This window comes from Pomacea canaliculata, linkage group LG3 (assembly GCF_003073045.1).
Source record: "Pomacea canaliculata isolate SZHN2017 linkage group LG3, ASM307304v1, whole genome shotgun sequence".
In the NCBI taxonomy this organism is placed as follows: Eukaryota; Metazoa; Mollusca; class Gastropoda; order Architaenioglossa; family Ampullariidae; genus Pomacea; species Pomacea canaliculata.
This window is the reverse complement of record NC_037592.1, coordinates 21,034,469-21,056,794: the sequence shown is the minus strand read 5'-3', so window position 1 is coordinate 21,056,794 and position 22,326 is coordinate 21,034,469. Positions and strand designations below refer to the sequence as shown.

At 43.9% G+C, this 22,326-nt stretch overlaps 1 protein-coding gene across 3 annotated transcripts in view; it reads left to right on the top strand.

The window, feature by feature from the left end:
* The window catches only part of LOC112559399, a 67,667-nt gene extending 49,178 nt beyond the window's left edge, over nt 1-18,489 (top strand). For 2 of the 3 annotated variants that reach the window (XR_003098328.1, XR_003098327.1), the window contains exons 10-11: nt 2,471-2,580; nt 18,331-18,467. Coding sequence is in view for 1 of the 3 variants with exons in the window: in XM_025230624.1 (XP_025086409.1) it covers nt 18,331-18,343 (13 nt within the window). In the remaining 2 variants the exon portion in view is untranslated. Of the gene's footprint in view, nt 1-2,470; nt 2,581-18,330 lie in introns of all 3 variants that reach the window. The other variant, XM_025230624.1, reaches the window with a different exon arrangement.
* Nucleotides 18,490-22,326: the final 3,837 nt, after the last annotated feature.

Here is a 22,326-nt window from a genome sequence, read left to right as displayed (position 1 = left end):
CTAGTTGACAGACAGGTGCCTTGGTTGACAAATGTCATGGTCATTTATAGAGCTACCCGCCTTAGGTGACAGGCATCTGCCCTACCTTGACACTCATCTGATGTAGGTGACGTCGGATGACTTACCTTGACATAAAGCTGTACTACTACCTTAGACAAAAGATTAAATGAGGGAACATCGAGACTGAACCAGCCATGCATGCCACTTGATTCTATCTTGTATCTTCTAGTTTCGTGGGCAGCACAGACTACAGTCGCGATGACCATAGACTACAGTCACGATGACCACAGACTACAGTCGCGATGACCACATACTACAGTCACATTATGATAAATGCTTATGATAACCATCGAGTTGGATGCCGTGGCTGCTCCCAGCACCCGAGTTTCATCATTCACACACGTGTCTGCACACGCATAGTGTGGTTAGGTGAGTGTGCAGCATGTGAGAAGCAAAGCCCGCAGGGGGAGGAAGGCAGTGGCGATGTAGATGCCCCTGGTTGCATGGAAACTGCAAGAAAAAAAATTACTCGTCCAACTTTTCTGGCTGCAGAGCGCCGAGGGAGCTTTTTTGTGATGGCATTTTCATAGAATATTTAAAAAATAAAATCACTACTTTTGTGCAGCATTGGGTAGCCATTCTAAGCAGTAGCTCGCTGGGTAAACAATCTTGCAACACTTGTTCAGACACCTTCACAGTTCTGTCATTAAAGTTTAGGTGGACGGTCTAAAGATGCAGACATTAAGTAGACATGTTGCGTAGACATCACAGTAGTGCACTAGACAGACGGGCAGTACTGACATCAAGTAGACAGTCTAACACTATTGGCTGTGAGAGACAGTAATCACATTAGGAGAGAAGACACAAGAGTGTAGGTAGGCCGTTACCCGTGTGCAGGTGGCGCGGTTGCCAAGTCTCTAAGTATTTCTTTGTCGCGGATGCAGGTTTGTTGCTGCGAGTGCTAACGGGCGCCTCTTCTAATCATCGCTCGACTTGGTGGTGGTCGGCGGTAGTCGGGTTTTCCCTTCTTCGAATCTTTTGCCGGAACTGCGGAACGAAGAGAGGGAGGGCACGGGGAGGGGCCGGCGCCTGGCACTAGTTGCTGAGCTTCACGTGGGGGAAGGGGAGACGCGCACCTCGGCACTTCTGGTGGTTGTTCACGCACTGCTAAATTCCACACACTTACCTTGTGCTTCGTTGCCTTCGAGTTCACAGTCTGCGGCGGGTAGAGGCTGCTGCTGCTGCAGTGCTGCACGGACGTGTCGCTTAAGGTTCAACACCTTAGGTGGAAACAGTCTGCCGCAAGCCGGGCGTGTGCGTCAGCGGAACGTGGGACCAGTGCTGTGTGGTCAGCGACGATGACAGCCAAGACTTAATTTCTGATGCAAGAAGCAGGACTACGTGGTGCTTGTAAGAACTACGTGGCGAACGTAAAAAAGCAGAAAGAACTACGTGGGGTCAGGAGTTGAACTACGTGGGGTCAGGAGTTGAACTACGTGAAGCGGTCGTTGTGGATGAAGAAAAAGCTGTCGTAGCTAATTGGAGATTATTGCAATCGATGATCAGCACTTCTCTGGTTTCTTGACACGTTCCCTGGCTTAATCGTTTCCATGGTAACCGATTATCTTCTCTCAACGCATATTATAGCTACGACTGTTGTTGGGCTGCCTGTCCGCCACATCTGTTTTGCATTACCTGCCTTGGTAAAGCTGTACGGCAACATCTGTCTTCACCCCAGCTGTAGTAGCGACCTTTTGACCCTTGTGCTTTCTGAACGATCTTGGGACAATGGTGTCACACGTGTCCTCCGACATGGCGTTGGTGAAGACCCGTGATGCTCTGATACTGTCTTCCTGAAGCTGTGGTGACGTCATGACTAAATGGTCGGTAGTGCTGTTGGCGGGAGGCAAACGTACTATGGTCGTGTGAGAGAAAGGTTGTACACGGTGTACACTAGCAGCCTCTTGTACCAGTTCACAAGTGCGGTGGTCGTCATGGGAGACACCAGCAGTCCCACCGGCGCTGACGTCAGGGACGTGGGGTCTAGCGGGCAGCATGGGAGTAGCTTCAAGTCTCGAAGACATTCGAGCACGAAGTCCATCGGCAAGGCCAGGGCGAGGCTGGCAAGAAATCCAAGGAGCGCAAGCCCTCGCACAGTAGAGAGAGAAGCAGCTCATCAGGTGCTGAGGTAAGACTGCTTCCGACGCAAGACTTCCATCTAACCTGACTGCTTAGCTATCACTTTAGGGTCACAGGTCAGGGAGAAGGCTAAAGCTATTTAGCTTTTAGTGTTCAGAAAGTCGAAGTATTCTTGATAAAGCAAACAAATGTTGGTTGACTTTTTAACCTCTCCGGCCTCTGACTGCACGTGATGGCTTTGTTTAGGTTAGATGACGACGTCTTGTGCTTCCTCTTGTGATGTCACTACTTCCACCTTTCTCTCTCCCTCTTTCTCTCTTTCCTGACCTAGAAGTCTAGCAAAGCACCAGTACGCAAAAGTATGAGACGCAGGAGGACATGTGTCGCAAGCGGAATGAGATTCGGGTGGCCACCCTGCAACTCGCCGCCATCAAAGCTCAGGTAAGGTGGCACCTTGTTTTTTGTAGTAGCCTCCCTTGTGTCCCTACACTGACAGTGACAGTGGCAGTGCCAGTGCCAGTTTGTAGCGCACTGTTTGGTACTGTCAGCACCATAGTATGCAGGTATTTCTGCTGTCAGCGAGTTTGTCAGTGTGAGTCGTGGTTTTGTCATTACGTGGGCAGCAGGTATGATGTGAGTGCCTGAGTGATGTCACGAGTAGCATAATGTTTGTTGATATCAACAAACGTCACTTTGAGGAAAAATAAGGATACAAATCGTTCTTAACCGAACGATAACCAATCTTATGTTATATAAATAAGTATACTGTAGTAACGAAACACCAACCAAATAACACAGTAACATGTTATATAATCACAACTAATACATAAGCACATCAATAAACACATGTAAAAACATACAATAATTTTTAACACAGACACTTTTTCAAGTTTTTACATGATGGTCATAGAAACAAACTTGTTCAGAAGTTCAAATTTGTTCAAATTTGTTCTGTAAGAACGGCCTAAGGGTTTGCGTATGACGTCACCCAGGTGAGAAAGGTTTTGGAAATGAATGACTCATACAGAGACTCATCGAGAAGACAGGATTGTGCAATCATTGCCTCGGATTAATCATGTCAGAACTCAGCAATGACCGCCTGAGTTTACAGGAGGGAGAAGGAAGTCATATTGGATCACTCGAAACTACAGTTGTGCGTTTCCGGCCCGCCGAGTGGAAGCACACACCTTGTGTGACGTCATCATCCAGTACCCGGATTATAGTCAACAAACAGTGGCTATACAGTGAGAGGTCAACAAACACTGGCTGGGGATACAGCAGTGTCTGTTTTACAGTGAGATATCAAAAAATTGTGGTCGAGGAGTGAAAAACTAATATCAGGGTCATTCTGACTTTTTATTTCTGACGTCTTTGCGATGATTAAACAAATTAGCTGAAATGAAAACAACACAAAACAATTTCAAGAACAATATTGCTGTCTTATTTTTATATCTAGATGTCTCCTCTAATCACCATTACCTACATTTTCTTATTGCTTCTCACATTTTCCTGTAGTATCCTCTTACTTCTCACTTTGTTCCTCTGCAGCCATAACACGCTATAATTACAAAAGGAAAAACGGAAATTGAAAATTTAAAAACCAAGTTGGGTTAAGCAAAGGACGAAGAACAATCGATGACTTGCCATTTGTCAAATAATTGAAAAAACACCTGGTGTATGGTGAGCCACACACATCTTTCTTAAACTTTCACGAGTTTTTGATAGGGCATGGCAGAGAAGGTTGCAGCCGACAGTGAAGGAATATGTGAATTGTGCCACCTGAGGATATAACTTCATAGCAGGTCGTTTGGTGCAGCACAGTAGTCGGGTGCAGGCGGTTTGTTGCTGCTGCTCACTCTTTATTGTCTCTTTATTTGAGTGTGAAACAATATAAACAATAGCAAGGAAAGACAAATTATCATGCTAAACAACACTAAAAGTTTATGAGTATATAAAATTCGTTACAAGAGATCAGAAGAACACAGAGGAGATGACAGACCCTAGAAAAGAAATATAAACGCTGCAAAATTTTTTTGAATCAGGACAGAAAAGACATGATTAATGACAGTGTGAAACTGAAAGCATAAACTGACAATTGCTATGGACGAAAAAATGATGTGCCAATATTTTGAATAGTTTCAATATGTGGGTAGTTCATGGACAAAATGATGGATGGAAGAGACCATAAAGATGTTGTCAACTTGGATCGACAGTGCGTCATCAATATAAGTGACATTTGGAAATCGACAACAATTATGATAGAAAAGTCAAAGTGTACGAATCTTTTGATCTTACCGAGAATAGGAACAAAGAAAAAAAACAGACGTATAACAACAAACGATGGGAGGAGCATGGCGACACACAGGATTACAGCTGATTACTGCAGTAACGAGTTTGTCCGCTTGTTCGCCGTCCGCCTGTCCGTCTCTCGCTTTTTGTGGAGTGGGTAGAGAGATGTGTGGTGCAAGGACGCAAGCTTGGCAATTATTGTTCTTGTCTCCTTTGATTGGCTTCGTTCTGCTATCGACTGCTTCCCCTGCAATCCGAGTTCACTTCTTCACTCACGCACCAACCGACACACCCACTGGTGGCGAGGCTGGCGTTCGCAAGCCGTCGTTCGACACTTCGTGCTGCTCACACGATGTAAGCTTATTATTCAACATTATCTCAGCTGCCGCAGATCGGACTGGGGGGAGAGGAGAGTGGGGGAGCTGACCTTGCTGACCTTCCAGCGCGTGCGCCATTTGTGTCTTCGATGACGACAGTTGGTGGCGGCGAGAGTATGCATAGACATCGCTCTCAGACGGCCATCTCTGGGACACTAAGAGCTAACCCGAGGAAAATGAATACATAAGATGAAAGCTAATCGAGCGAACAAAATGTCTTGTGTCGCGAAAAGGTCAAAGTCAATTAGAGATCGACTAAGATGGCGGATAGCAAAGCGGGAAGGATAAGATGCTTGTAACACCTACTGCCACCTGTAACTACAGCCGGCTGATGACTGTTACCTTGTAACACATCATGCCACGTGTAACAACAGCCAGCTGGCGAATGTTACCTCCAGACACTTTGCTGATAGCTGCTTGTAAAAAACAAACAGAATCGCACAGTAAGGAACGCTTTAGTTGGTCGTAAAAATACTTAATCGTCAGTTAAATTGCGCAGTCTTCTCGCTTTGTCACGTGGTTTGCGCGTGCGTGTTTTTGTGTGTGTGCGTGTGTACGTACGTATGTGTGTGTGATTCGCGAGTGTGTGAATCAGAGAGAGATACAGTCTGCAACTTCATAGCAAACTTCAGCTCCAGAATGAGCGAGTGTTGGAGAAAACCAAGCTGAAATGATGTGGGATGCAGGATTGTTGGCTTGTGTGTTGGCTGCGAACGATAATGAACTGTGTGAGCTAAATTAGGATCGGATGACACGTGAACACTGCACCTAGATTTTCACCTAAGTGCCCGTTAATAGCTATTTAAAGACCGAAAATCGTCATCTCAATACAAGTGTGACGAATGGGCTTCTCAAATGATGTCACTTAACCGCCAGTTAATTCCACTGTGACGGCAAGTGAGCAGCGTGCGTGGTGTGTCATCTAAATGCCATCATATCAGTGTGATGATGACTGAGCAGTTGACGTAGTATGTCATCTAAATGTCATATCATATCACTGTGATGACGACTGAGCAGCTTGACGTAGTGTTTCATCTAAATATCATTGTGATGACGACTGAGCAGTTGACGTAGTATGTCATCTAAACGCCAACTCACACCACTGAGATCAACCATGGCGATGGTACACCCACTGGAGGCTGTGGTTTTTGTTGCTTGCCTCCATCGTCGAGTAGAGAGGAGAAAGTAATGAAGTTTTGGCAGGCACCCAACGTGATGTTAAGTCTGTTGTCTGTTCATCTTCATGCACTCGGCGCACTGGCGCTAAAATCATTGCCACGTGGCGGCGAACCATTTCTGGCGCACGTGAGACGCAAGCAGCTCCATCAGCCAAGCTTGGCGCGTGCCGCTCCACCCGACGGCTTCTGACCTGCATCCCAGCCTGGCTCTGGCTCTTTTTTTTTTCTCTCTCTTTTTTTATCTATCAGTTATCTCTCACTTTCTCGCTGAATGGCGTTTAACGGCCACACCTTGGCTAAATTTTAAATTTACTCGACTACGTTTTCTGGTTTATCCCTCAAACGTTTGAGTTTGTTATTGCTCCCTACTCCCGACAAAGACGAGGTATTGTTCAAAGTAAAGGCTGGAGGAGAGGTATTACCCTAGAAAAATACGCCTCGGTTACAATATTAAGCTTGATATTTCATCGCCTGCTAGAATCAATGAGATCATTTTCTTTGGGATATTGTAGTTTCCCTGGGGAGGGGCATAATTGTATTGTCTCCGCGATCAATGTAGTCAAGCCCTTCTCTTTGAAGTGTCTGTATTTTCGTAGTCTTTGAGATAAATGTAGTCATTTTCTGTGGGTCGTGTACAGCCTCCTTGTCGTTGGAATCAGTGTCATCGTTTCCTTTGGCATCAATAAAACCCCGTCGTCTTTTCCGAAATGGAATATTTTGAGGGATTGTAGTGTTACAGCTTGTCTCCGGTGCATAGTGTAACATAATTTAGCAAATCACAGTCTGGTGTCTTGTTGTTGACGTTTGAATGTTGTTACTTAGAGAATCCTTTAGATTGTTTCCTTTCCATGCAATGCTTAACTTCGTAAAATCATTTTATTTGGGTGACATTTTAAACTTCACCCCCACGCAGAACACAGACTTGCATGCAATGCCTTGTCTTAATATTGTTTCTGTATTACTCACATTCCGTGGGCATAAAGTCTGAAGCGGGGCACTGGCCAGACTGTGCAAAACATGTCGGAAAATGCCGAGGAAAAGCATTGATCACACGTTCACTTATTTCATGTTTGGGTGGTTCACGTGACACATGCGCATTTTTAAACATCAACAGAACAATCGCCTTTTTAGGTTGTCGTGGGTGGACTATATTATATTAAACTCCTGGACTAAAGATTTAATTCAGCATTCAACTTCTGGCTATGTCAATATATATATAGCTGAAACATAACACCAATTCGGAAAGATGCATACACGGTCAGGGAAAGAAGGAGATAAAAGACACGCAAATATCAACATCTATATAGAAAGACACAAATATAAAAATCAAAATTCCTTTGTTAACTTTTACAGGTATATCTGCTGCTCTTGTTGTAATGTTAGACATTTAATTTGACCCGTTGAGCTGTGTTGCCGTTAGACATTATTAGCTGAAACATTTCACATTGGCTGTTGCCCTGTTGGCAAAGACCTTCCCACCTGTACCGCTGTCATGGTGCTGAGCCACCTGTCAATGTGACCACTGCTGTGTGTAGGAGTCAAGTATGAATCATGCTACATTTCGGGATTTTTTCAGAACGACCAACACTCAATCTCTAACAAAGACTGATCGTCCTCTTCTGGTCTCTTCCAGTGGCTGATTCTCAGCAAAGGTCAAGCTTTCAAACACGATCTTAGTCCCGCTGTTGCCCCCAAGATTCATAGCTACTCAAGGCACTCACCTTAGTTCTCTAACTAGTCAAGCACTCACCTTAGCTCCCTAACTACTCAAGGCACTCACCTTAGTTTTTTTAGCAGGCCAAGACATTCACATCAGGTTACAGGATTAGAATATCACGTGATTCCTTTCATTCTGATCCTGCCGCCTGCACTCATTGTGTGAGTTGAATAGGTCTGTTGTGCATGGGGGAACTCGAGGAAATTGTCCATTAACGTGCATTTCAAGCGTTGTTTGACAATCATGTCATTGTTCCCTCACCTTGCCAAGAGTGACAACAAGACAACCTTTTCCTTTTGTCAGCCATGGCCAGGTCGCTTTTCTTTAATTTTCATTTTCCCGTTTGTCGAAGGAACTTTTTAAACCATCGCAGCTTTTAAATTGCCTTATAACAAGTTTTCTGAAAAAAAAATACTGGATATTTTAGACAGCTATGACAATATAAATAATTTACTGTGTCAGTACCACTGACAGAAGTGATTGTTGTGAGCAGCAACAGCAGCACCACCACCACAACCAGCAGCAGCAGCAGCAGTCTAGTTTTCTCAGACAAACTTGTCACAAAGACGTTGGCCCATACACCCCAATAGAACTTTAATCTCTATCTAATCTAGAGAAGCGAGTGATATTTAGTTCGATTTGAAACATTAAACTGTACACTGAACACCACTCACAATGGCGGTGTGCCAGAGCAAAGCTATCAAATATTTACGGCGGCTTATTGATCTCTGTGCGGCTTTCAAACGTGGCGGCGGCGAGCAGTTCCGTTTGTACACGTTGTTTATCCATCACTCACTCACTGCCAGGTCTGCACTGACCCTCCTGACACACGCCACCTCGCCCTCACCTGACCACGTGCCGACAGCAAAGCTCATTCCCTTAGGCACACACATACAGCACATTACCATCTCATTTTTCTCATATTTTTCTCAGATATAGACAAAAACAGAGCTTTATTTCATATTCCGATTTCTGGTCTTCGTGAGTAATATATATATATGTTGAAATTTGATAGAAATCCTTTCACCTTCAGCTTAATGATGCTTCTCAGCAACAGAGGATAATTTACAAAGCAGTGCTTTATTTATTTTTTTAATCAGAGCTAGACACCGACGTTGCTAGGCAACCTTTTAGAACTGTATGTGACCACTTATGTGGGGATGCGAGTTTGTATACCTCTACAGAATGTATTAAACCACTCCCTTTTAATGTGAGCACATGACATAAACAGTAAAACTGTTCTTTCATTTCTCTCTCTTTTTGTGGGTAGGGTGCGTGCGTGCGTGTGTGTGTTTGTGTGTTTGTGCGTGTATATGTGTGTGTGTGTTGAAATGATATCATGGAAGGCGAGTGAGGAAGCATCCAGTGAGCGGCAATGGGTGGGTGCACAGGTGAGATGAAGGGGGTACCCGCTTGCAAGTGAATGTGATCCCAATGTAATCATGTGCAGTTGCACGTGTTTGACACAGTTTCTGGTGTTTAAAATCCTTTAAACTCAGCGTCAGGCCCTCTTCAGTTTCCTGTGTAGAACTTCCTCTCGTTGACCTTTCAGACGTGGAGGCTTGTTTGGCACTGAATTTTCAAGTTCGAAAGCCTGAGCCTGCTTTCCTCTTGTTTAATGGTGTTATATATATATATGAGTAAGAACATAAGCAAACGTTTTCGTCAGGAATTCATTACTAATGCAGTTTGTCTACATTTCCCTCAGACTTTTGGAACATTTTGGAATACGGGGTACCAGGCACGGATAATACATGTAAAGTGTAGTTCATCTGCAATAGGGGCTGCAGTGAGTGATCGTGTAAGCCAGAGTGTGACTTGATACTGTGAACCATCTCTACTGACAGATACTCTGTCACTGTTCTCTTCTCGCTTTGAGGCCAGAGTTTCAAGACTCCGCACCTGATGTTCGACTGAGGGTCTGAACAGGTGAGGTGATACATCTTCTAGCGAGATGCTGTATATTAACGGAAAGTCTTTCTGCACTGATTTTTTTTTTTTTGTTCAATTAGCACAATTATCGGCAGGGTTGATATTGCAGGTGAATGTTCTTACTGGCCTTGTGGCTACCTGTTGCCACCTGAGTTTGGTGTCTCACCTGAAATGTTACCTTTGGCATTGTGGTCCATAGCAAGCCTCCATTGTGTGTAGTTGTACAAAGTGCTCAGTTCTGGTCTTTGTAACAGTCTCTACCATTTACAGCTATTTTCTGCCCATAGTTTGCTTTGAGAGAAAAGATAGGAGACAAGGAACTCGGTGTTAACACACAGAGACACGTTGAAGTGTTGTGAAAATCATGGCTAGAGTCTGCCGTCAGCTGGCCCGCTGTTTAACTTAATCTTCCAGCAAAAATAAGACCAACTTTTGTTGTTGTTTTTTCTAATTTTTTGCGTCGTTTTGTTTAGTCCGCCGGAAAGGAAGTAGTGTGCGAAGAGGTTTTGGCACCTGCGGCGAGCGAAACAAACCGACTCCCCTGTCACTATCCGTTAAAATATTGGCTCAGATTGTAGAAGACAAAGATTTTTAAGAAATGAAGTAATTGCTGCAATAAAATATGTTGTGGTTAAAAGTAGGAGCCTGCTGCGAAAATGTGAAATGAAAACAAATCCAATATTTTATATTTATTTTACTGTCGATTCTCCCTTTCAAAATGTTTGTATTGTCAGTGCGTTCAGTGTTTCTTTGTCGTTACTGAACAGCAGTCTACTGAGATCGCCACGACCCTCAGATGTTTGTCTCACAGATGATTGTAAATAAAAACAAAGCTTCATTGGTCGATTACAATGAATGCTCAGAAATATCAGAATCTGATGTTCTTCGGAAATTTGAGAATATTTCCGTCAGATTATTTTCCATTGAAAGCAATCACTATCCGTGGGCAGTCAGTTCTCAACTTCAGCAACATCATACAAGGGCAGATCTCAGAAACTCCTTGCCATAGATGTCGAAGAAAAAAAAAAAAACCAGATCGGTAATTTCTGGCAAACAAGAATTGTACGACAAGAAAATACTGAAATTGTAAACGGTGAAAAAATCCAAATTGTGTGTCCACTTTTTTTGTTGAAACGAAACGCACCAACATCTGGTGCAATCTGCAAAACTTTGCGCTTCATCTCAGAACTAATCCTGTCATATGCTGTACTTTTCCGGTTCTCCAGGCAGAACTGTCGCCATTTTATTCGATCTTCATCCCTGATTGACTTCACTGTGCTTCGTCACGAACCGTGTCACGCTCGGTCGTCTGTCTCAGGAAACTCTCGTCTGTTCTGGTCCTTGTTCCAGCCTGTACACGTTTGTAGCATGAGTCACTCCTCAAGTAAACCTCAACGATTAGACTGCATAAATGCAGTATATATTTGGTAGCAGTGAACTAGAAAAAAAAGGAAAGAAAATTGTTCGACATTTTACGTGTTGCTTCATTCATCCGTCATTCATCAGCTCATTACCCGAAAGAAAACACTGACGCACGTTAGCAAATGACAGATAACCAGAAGGAAGAAGATCATTATTCAAGCGATTGCAGAGAGAAAAACTATTCGCATGCATGAATGCATAGGTATGAGTGTGCACGTGCCTGCATATGATCTCACAGCGGGGGAGTGAGGGACTGGTGAAGAGGTTGACGGCTTTAGTTCTTGCAGTGGCGAGGGTAATTGCCGGCGGTGTCTGCTTTTGAACAAATGAAGTTTGGGAAACGCGCAGCTGTTTGCAGGGCCTGTGTGCTGAGTAAGAGTAAAAATGACGATGTAGAGTTGTTTTTTTTACTGGAAAGCAAGTGAGTGTTCAGGTGGAGAATGGAAGAAGGACGGTGAAACATCGATTTGTCGACTGAAAGCCCGGCCAGCACATCTCCAATCGCCCTTTACCACATCGTCGTTTTTGCTCTTGATTCTCACTCAGATAAAGTGCGGCAATTCTGTGTTACACCGGTCCTATACGCCCTGTAGAGACTAGAATTTCTAGAACACACCATTTAGTCTCGTATACTGCTACAGAACAACAACATCTACAGTCAGTCTCGGTATAGAGTTAGGGTTAGCTTCCCTCCTCCCCAACTCCCCGACAATGTCTCACTCCGACTCCATGGTAACTTGACTGATGCACAAACACCTCACGAGACTGCTGAAACCGCACTTATTCCTCTCTTGCTGGTCACAGACCTCCAAATATTTTTGTCTACATTTAATGTGGACATGAAAGGTGTGTTTTGCCGTGTACGACTTACCTGTAGAGTTAAGGTTTCCTGTCAGGTGTATGGAACATTGGAAGTTCTTCGTGTTCATAAGTTTTCGGTTAGTTTATGGTGAAGTCGTACTGTCGTGTGCTGCTCGTGTCACACCCTCCTCATGTCACCGAGCAGAAGCACACTACCTGTTCTGGCGACAAACATTTTGTTCGTAACGCTGCCACCACTCACCCTTCTCCTCCCTCCCTCCCGCCTTCAGACTGAAGAAATCAATGTCGTCAAGCATTGCAGACCCTGTTATTTGCGTTCGTCGCCAGAAGAGCTTTGCCTCCGAGGATCTCTGGTCATGTATTTTTGGAGCCACCTAATTCTAAATGATCTCTTATTTGCTTCTGGTTCGCTGATCAACCATGTACCCAAGATTCTCCATTCCACACCAAGATTCGTTCCTTCCACACCAAGATTCGCTCCTTCCACACCAAGATTCGCTCCTTCCACACCAAGATTCGCTCCTTCCACACCAAGATTCGCTCCTTCCACACCAAGATTCGCTCCTTCCACACCAAGATTCGTTCCTTCCACACCAAGATTCGCTCCTTCCACACCAAGATTCGCTCCTTCCACACCGAGATTCGCTATCTCCATGCTAAACAGTTGGCTTATTAAACACGTCTTACCCTAATCCTCATCCTAAAAGGTAACTTAAGAACATCGCCTACTTGGTTAATCCTAACTTCATTTTGGGTTTCGGGTTGTATGTCCTGGCGTCGTTGACTTTTCCAAACCTTTTCCCTCCATGTTTCTCTTGCTGTTTCTGAAGAGAAAGAGCGCTGAGTTCTGTGCAGCCTATAATGCGTCATGCCTGAACGTTCACTAGTCTGCGCATGCGCCGTGCCCTGTGGATGAAAGGTGAAGCAGCACAGACCGCTTCACGGAGTTGCACGTGACGAGAAGGTGAGCGTCAGTCTCGCGCGTGTCGAAGACGCGCCAACCTGCTGCGGCAACCACGACAGCCCCACGGTGACAGTTGCGAACTGCGGCTGCTGTCTCCTGCTGCAACCAGGCTCCAGCACCGCGGAGAAACGTTTCATTCTGATTTACAAGACTTACAGGAGCTAGTCACCTGCAACAACAGTCTCACTGTCTTATAGAGAAGACGGAGCATGGAGCAGCCGCAAGAACTGGGGAAAGTCTGCAGTGGGACACTTGCAACAAAGTGCAGCTGTACATCGGCTTGCTTTCTGTGACCAGCTTGGGCCGAGTGTCCGACAGGTGCCTGACCCGTAAATTCCTACACTTTGTGTGCAGTCTAACCTCGGGTACATTGGCATCACCTCACAGGACAAGAAACTTGGACATTGTGTGGGTGGACAGCAGATAAGATCGTGGAACCGAGTTTTGTCTGAAATTACAGTCGTACCTGACGTTGCTGTACAACTGCAAACTATAATCGTATCAGAACCTGGCCAATACAAGAAGCTAAAGTGGAACAAGAAGTTGTAGCAGTGCTTCTAAAAGACTATAATAGTAAAGTGATTCCATTTTGTAGTGTTCGATTGCCACCCTCTTGTAACAACAACCGCTAGAACAAATCTCAGCTTTGTATCGAAATGTGATCTTGCCGATAAAAAAAAAAGGGAACAGTAAGCTTACACTGACAGTGTCGTCGCAGCTGGAGCTGCAGCAGCATCACAGCATCACAGCCGGCAGCGACATCCGACACCCGGCGTCAACCTGTGGCAGAATTTAATCGCGGAGTTGTCACGCTGTCTGTCAGCATCGTCTCTTGTCATTCGAGCTCGGTGTGCTTTTGTCCGTTAAACACGCTGGTGACGAGTCGACGCTACTTGAGGACAGACTAATGGATAGACTACTATCTGACAGATTCATGGACACGCCCACAGACAGCTCCATGGATAGACTCCGTCGAGCTTCTGCTCCCTTGCCGGCCATGGCGGAGCTGCTGTCAAAGGTAACACCCTCGGCGAGCACTTAAGTCGCTGGTAGTTGTCACTTAATTACAGAGGTAATTAGGTCCAACAAGTAGATAAATGTAAAGGTATAGCTTTCTTAACTAGTTCAATTACTTCTTAAAACCAAATAAAGATTTATATATTGCATCTCAATCTTCAAGGAAATCCGTTCTCTCGAGGAAGAAATACAGAGTGTTAATAAAGAGCGGCGAATTGCTATTGTCATAGTAAGTCTAACATTTCTTTATTGAGGTAAGGTTTTGACTGACATTTTTTTTTTTTTTCCAAAGTAACAGTTCTGCATTGCGTTCTTCTGTGTAATTTTAGGATATTTTGCTTTTTATCATCTTTGAATGAATTCTTCTTTCCATGTTAACTGTTTTAGATTCAGTATCTTGCGTCTGCGTTATTTGAATAGTTCCTAGTCTCCTGGTTTCTGTCCTATATCCTGTTCCTGTTCTATATCCTCTTCTATATCCTCTTCTGTCCTATATCCTCTTCCTGTCCCATATCCTCTTCTTGTCCTATATCCTCTTCCTGTCCTATATCCTCTTCCATCATCAAGTGACACTATGAAATTTCCAGTGTCACACATGTCAATCTTTTCGTTATCGTACATTTCATACCACCCGGAATATCTGCCATAAATCTTTGTAAAGTCTAATTAATAACTAATTAATAACTAATTGCAGTCTCCGCTATCGTAACGTAGTCGATGCCGAGTGTCACGTGACAAACCCCGGGTTCTGTACGTGGTCAGTGTAACAAAGGATGAGTGCCGAGCTTTACAGTGACGTGGGATAACGTCAGGTCTGTCGTCTGTACGGCTTTTAGAAGCCCGCAGCGGGGTTTCTGATGTCATTATCGTCAGCAGATGTGCAGCACGCACCACAGTTTCTGATGTCATTATCGTCAGCAGATGTGCAGGAGATGGGCAAAGGAGGAGGGGTGGGGTGGTAGCACCTGGAGGGGAACTTGCTGTTCTCGTGTTACCATGACGCACACGCCTCATGTTGGTTTTAGACACCAGTTCTTTCTCCTTGTTTCTGGAATAAACTAGAATCTCGCATTTAAGGATCCTGATGCATTCACAATCTTTTGGCAGTTAATTAATAGTTCTGAAATCTTTCTTGCATCACAGTTTATCAAATGATGGACCTGGCAGAAGTGTAATACGTTTATATACTGGGTGCAATTTTTCATCCGAGAAATATTTTCATTAGCAAAAGAAGGGAACATGATTCCACCACACACGCACTACCTCATGTCTTTGTATGTGTGTGCGTGCGTGCGTGTGTTTTTTTTTTCAATATCTCTTTCAAATGCTTTGTCCGTAACACGTATGACTGAAGACACATGCAAAGCGATGCGTGCTGATTGTCATTTATCCATCGGGAGGAAGTGTGAAGATGAGGCTAACCGGCAGTTAAAGATGGCTGACAGAGATAAGCAGCGAACCATGGATTGATCTTGAACGTAGGGTCAGCGTTTAAGTGCTTGAACTCTTCTCTGTCCCGTGGAAAGTAAACAAGAGGCCGCGTGTTGACTAGTACAATAGATGTCGATATGCCACGAAGCCTCTTTCACACCGAATTTCCACTGTATTGTTAGTAACGCACAGAAAGGACGAAAACATGTCAAAACTACAGAATCATAGGCTTCATTAACATACAAGCATGGTCAGACTGAAAGTAATCCAGAATTGTATCAACATCATCGCTAAGATTTCTTACACACAACAGCGGGTGTCTATCAAGGGTGTGTCCTCGTGCCTGGACTATTCCACAACTCGTCATGACCATCACATCTTCCTCCCATCGATGGGAGCCCCATGTCCAACTTACGCTTTGCATATGATATCAATCCGATGGAAGGCATCAACAGCAAACTGCAAGACTTTATCAGCAGGCTTACAAACAATGCATATGGAATGGAATCTCGCACTGGCAGAGACCAGTCAGGGTTAATACCAGCGGCAACAGCAAAGATTTACATGAAAGGGATACAGCTCGAGACGGTGAGCAGTTTAAGTACTTGGGAGCCATATCCCTTCCAAAGATTCACAAAACAGCTCCAGATGAAATTATATTTAAATATGACGCATGCGCAGTAGAGCCGAATGTCTGAGCACATGACACCGGCACGACGCTCTTTCTAGAACCATCCTTCACGACCTCTTGGAGTTTGTCGACGGCGAGGTGAACAAAGGAAGGAACTAGTTGAAGGAGTGGACGGGTTCTTCGAGCAGGACCTGCTCGCAACCCCTCGACAGGCTTAAGTGGCAGTGTGTCAGTCACTCAAGACAGGCCTAAGTGGCAATGTGTCAGTGTCACAAGACAGGCCTAAGTGGCAGTGTGTCAGTCTCACAAGACAGGCCTAAGTGGCAATGTGTCAGTGTCACAAGACAGGCCTAAGTGGCAGTGTGTCAGTGTCACAAGACAGGCCTAAGTGGCAGTGTGTCAGTCGACAGGCCTCACGACAGGCCTAAGTGGCAATGTGTCAGTGTCATAAGTGGTGCAGTCATGACATGTATGTACATGTGTATACATGCATATGTATGTCCACTGTATTTTACTAACCAACCAACCGTCATAGGTGACTTGCAATAAATAAATAAAAACAGAAATAAGATCACCAAGGGATGAAATCAAGAAAATTTAACGGAGAAGAATGTGCATTTAGTACACAACGGAAAAAAATATAGAACTGTTTGGAGAGGGGCAGTTGGTATTGAAAGCTTTGACAAATCAATAGACTGCGATCGAATGAACAACTAGAGTTTTGACGAACAACGGAGTAGAAAGGATGTGTCAAACAAAGAGTCGGAAGCCCAGACCCAAGGTGTGACGACCATTGTACAGCGGCTCATCGCTCAGCCTCCGTCCTCAGGTCTCAGTCTCCAGAACTGTACGGAAACAGAGGATGTGGCTAGCGGGGACCACTTCTCGTAACTACACATTGACTGACATCATATGTGCTGGCAAAAGCACAAAATAAAAAGATTAAAAAATACAGTTGTTTGTAAACTATGGTGTCTGTGCAACATCACCGCCTGGCACACGATTTGCATTTATAAACACAATGTGATGCTGCAGCTTGCATCGGGACTGTCCTCTGGTCACTGATGTCGCGCATCATCTACTACTCTATTCACATTCACAGTGACAACTATCAGGAGCACAGGTAATCATGGGAAGTGGCACAGGTGACAGCCAGGGTGTGAGCATTGCCACAAGCACCACAGGCTGACACAAGGAGAGATTTCGATACCTCATCGATTTCACACCTTTTAAAAGCAACAGCGATAAAAGTATAAATCAACCAGCAGGAAGGCAATGACACGCAAACCGTGGGACCACATGTAGAGTAGCTAGCAGCATACAACTCAAACAAACATAATCATGCATGTTAACCATACAGCAACATACACTTGAGAATAAACACATCGACGACAGTTTCTACACCAATAAATACACGCGCGCACGTGCGAGAGAAAAAGTGAGCTTTGGTGAGGTTCAGTACTGTGTATGTGCGCTGACGTCTCAACAGGTAAATGGCAAGCTACCTGCGATAAATTATACCTGTCACCTGTCAGGGACATCTCATTTGTTTTCCGAGGACTGGAGTGGTTCAGCTTGTTCAATAGTTTACCTTCTCCATGACGCTGACTGCCACACAGAGCTGGGCAGCAGGACCAACCTGCAGAGTCGGTGTCCATGATGTAGAGATAATATTATTGCTTCATACGTGTCTTACCTGTCGATGACATCCGCATGTTACAGCTAAGTGGCGAGTATCAAAGTGCGATGGAGTTATTGGTTTTTGATGTGCTTTGATTATTGTTTAGTTATAGCTGTGTGAACTACTGCTTTTTACCCTCTGGCACAAATATTATTTGTATAATATTGAGCGATGTAACATGCAGTAACATGATGTGAGGTCTGTATACACTAACTGTGGCTATTACATCCACGTTACTTAATATTATGCAATGTTGTAACTAAGATGTTTTGTAGAGAAACCTTAGCTTGACCAGATTCACTGATGTAAGGAAGTAGGGGTAGAGTGCTCGGCGTTTCATTCTCCATGCTACCGGCTCCATGTTGCCCCCATGGCATTAAATCGTGCAAAGTTAACGGAGGTGGCGGGGTAGGGGATGTTTTACGCCGATCCAGCAACGAAGGCTATATTACAGCAAAGCAGCCGGCCTTGTAAATGTCAAATGCACAGAATAAACAGCGTGCCCGAGACGAGATGTGAACACAAAACAGCCAATCCTCCCTGGACTGGTGACTGGTGCTGACCGTTCCGCCACCGGACCGCCACACAAAGATTTACCGAGCAATTTAAGGCAAAGTGTGTTATTTTAAATTCCCTTACCATATATATATATACCATATTTACAGAGGAGCTGAACATGTAGCAGAGAGTAGATGTCTGTCTCTGTGGTAAAGCCAGTTTCTCTCCCCAGATGGAGCTGCTGACGCACAAGCAGAACGGCTCGGTGACGGGTCTGGCGGGGGAAGGAGAAGTGGAAGGGGAAGAACAGGAAGGCAAGAAGGAGCACACGGCCACTATCAAAGGACTGTGGAAAAAGGCATTCAAGAACCTCAAGAGCAGTGACCAGAAGTGGCTGGTGAGTACAAGTCGTCTCGTGACAGTGTAGTAACTGTGTTTAAACAATGGTTACAAGTTGCTAAACAGGTAATAGACATGAGAAGATGCATTTGAGTTTTATATTTAGATTTTATATGGCAGCGCATCATTTGTGGTTTGCTCACAGACCAAGAAGAGTGGTTCCCTCAAGCGGCGAGACTCGAAAGAAGCCGAGGAACCAGAACCTGAAGAACGTGAGTATAGTCTATGTAGATAAGGCGAGCTTCCGCTGTGTGACGTCACATTGGTGCACCTTGGTAGTCTGGAGAACTGATTATTCCGCCATTGCACCAAACTTTTTATTTTAATCCTGTTCCGTGTGAAAGATGAGGACACCATGTATCGTCCTAATAGAAGTTTCTTTTTAACGGGGGCATCAAGAGGTTGTTCTCTATGTTATCGCTCTGATAAAGTGACCAAAAATTGCTTCTTCATCTTTAGAAAATCGAACGAAAAGGAAGACGTCAAGAACTGGTTTGATTAGCAATAATAAAGACTTGGTCGTCTATTGATTGAAACATGTCTTTGAGACATGCAGCCTCCTTGTTTCAGTGGAAAATAATTGCAGGGGGAAATTCTTTATCTGCAGCTTTGAGCGAAATTAAAAAAAATTTTTTGTGGGTCTCGGCGTGATTATTTCCCAGCTGTTTGGTGCCAACAGGGCCAAGTGGAGTGCGAGTTAAATAAAGATTGTGTGGCAATCATACTCCACGATTAGAAAGCCTCTCATTTAAAGAAAGGAAACAAACTCTTGTGTCTCGAGTTTGAATCAGTGTAAACGAAATGGTGCACAATCAATCCACATACACATGCAAATTGAAGCGCGCGCGCGAACACAAACACTTTATCTTTCTCTCTCTCACACTATCGTTGATGGAAACTGATATGGCGGTTTGCCTGATCTCCTCGGCATCATCCTGTCCTGGGACATTGTTGGTGATCTGGGGAGACAGGATCTGGCCATTATTCGCCAGCATCAGTGCCGCTGTTGATTCAGCTGAGGGTGTTGTTCTCCCGGATGTCCAGTAAGTCTCGGTGTGACCATGGACGTGTATTGATGGACTGATGTCTGTATGCCGAGACTCGCTCTTAGCCTCTTGCGAAGTGATCACTGTCAGTCTCGGCGAGCCGTAAAAAAGAATGTGAATAAACCGGAAATAATGACGTCTAGTGCCTCGTTTTAGTAGTTAATCTGAAATGTGAATAAACCGGAAGCTTACTGGTATGGAGCCTCTTTCTAGCAGTTAAATGAAGAAAGAAAAAAAAATCATCTGCCAGCTGTCCAGGGGATATAAGTTCGTGGTGTGACTGCAGGATAGTGAGGCATTCATTTCTTCTCAGTTCTTCGCGGGTAGTGTCTGCTGTACGCTGACCAGTGCCACAGTACTGAGAGAGGGGAGGTCAGTATAGTGACGTCACTCAAATAGTTTAGTCAGCTAAGAGAGGTCGGGCCTAACCCTTTTTGATGTCGTTTTGAGGAGAGGGAGGTATTAGCGACCGCACTTTATTGGTAGCCAGCTTTTTGGTGATGGTCATGCCCATCTCGTACCCCTCTTGTTGTTGTTACCTTCCCCAACCCTTTCTGGGGTAAGGTATCCATTCCCGACAAATTTGTCGACTCGGGGAAAGTTCGCTGCACCACACGGGTATCGAACCAGCGCGCCTTTGTGTTGGAACTCCAGTGCTAACAGCTCCCCAAGTTTTAGGCAGCTGTAAGAATTACGGATACTAGATGGTATCAGGTATATTTATCTTCAGTATCAGCAACAAAACTTCAGTTGTCAACTCTATTAGCTCTGTCGCATCCGAAAGGAAGACTGTGACTGTGACCTCAGGCCTTGTTAAAATGGATGATTAATAGAAGCAAGGCGGTGGTGAAAAGATATAGAGTAGACAGGGTCGACTATGAAAGCGTGTGAATAAAAAAAAGTGTTTACACTTAAAGACTAAGTCGTGTGTGGAGAAGATAGCACAAGCACCACTATGGCGGCATGCCTCTGGTCAGTCCACTTGCTGAGCAGCTAAAGCTGAAACGTGGTTGGACTGCTGTAGCATGTGAGATTTTCTCAATTTTCTTCAAAACTACTGCTGCACCTACCAAATTCTGACTGTACTATTTTTAGGAAACCCGAAAGTCTCCCAACATAACTGCAAATTCCGTCTATATATATTTTTGGGGGGTCATGTCTGCGTCTTTGAGGTTGCACTAGTTTCTCGGAACTGTTGCTTCACACAAACCAGATCACTTTTTGCCATTTTTAGCCTCTGCCTGAACTCTGTGATGGCATCAGTTAAATGTAGGGTTTGGTGCATTTAGATATGAGCCCTTCCTCAGGTTTGTGCGTGATCATATTTTCTGATCACATATGTAATCTGCGCCTGAAATAGTTAATGGCCAAAATGTATATTTGTGTATCTTGTCTGTGTGAAACAGCAGACAGTCATCAGTACAAAAGTAAATATGCCTCCATCCCTCTCCCAGCCTCTAGAAGAATACTCAAATGTCTTATTTGATTTGTGCAGCTAAAGAGATAGACCCTGTCTACAGTTTACTCAAATGTGCTGCTGATCTTCCTCGAGTTGTCAGACCTTCAAAGACACTTCCTGCACAGGACTTCTTGCCCGTCACGGTGACAGCAGTGGTAGTACCTCGAAAGCCTCCAGTCCCTCGTCTTCAGGTAAAGATCTTAGCTCTTTAAAACAATTTTTGTGTTCACATGCATGTGTCTTTGTTCGAGTGTGTGTGTGGATGGATGTGTGTTCTGGGGCAATATGATGGGAAGTAAGGTTATGTAACACCATAAAGTTTTTTCCTGATATGCCAATATAACAATGGTATAAAAGAGAGAAGAAAATGCACAAAAATGTATGCTTAAATATAGAAGACATAGAAAGTTTGTGGTCTACATATATATATATTCATGCATACAAAAAAGAGCATTGTGTGTATTTGTGTAAAACAAACACGCACATGCGTGTGCAATGCATGTACATGCACATACACAGATATGCACAAACTTTATCCTTTTATACATGTACAACTAATATAGAATAGTTGCTTAAATACTTGAAGCATGCTGAAACAGAATTTTCATGCAATAGAGAAAAATTCGGAAAACAAAGCATTGGAGTTATTTTTCAGTTGATTAGGAGAAATATGAAATATTAAATAAAACATGTATAAGACATATACCTACAAGTCTACAATTTGCTGCATTTAACATCAGAACTTGCTTATTCCCTTTAGAATACATCTGCAGTTTATTTTCCATTTGATGCACCTGCAACATTTTGCTTAATCCCCAACATTTCCATCTAATCTGTTTTGTGCAAAGATATAGGTAGAATTTGTAGCATATGTAACATACAATAAAGCTCTAAGTAGCATGAGCTAGATACAGAGAAGAAAATTTAAATGGCAAGACAAAGAACACATTATAGACCTTTGTTTGCCTTTCTCTAACAGAGTAAATAATGACAAAAATGCACATATGCATTTAAGTAGCAAAATGAATCTGTACGTTATGCAAAAGTGGAAAGTCTGCAAGTAAATATTTTCTTGATGTTACAAACCGTTCTCCAGTCTATACACATGATGTCAAAGTGCATGTGCTGATAACATTGCAGTTAGTGATGAGAACTGCAGGGGCACATAACTACTTTTCTTCTAAACAGGTCTCCAAGCAACATTTTTTCACGATTCACTTCCCCTTCAAAGGACAGACATCAAAACAATGGCTTTTGACAAAAGACAAAAGGACAAAGAAAACACATAGTAGACATACTTTTTATTATATTTTTCATATAAGAA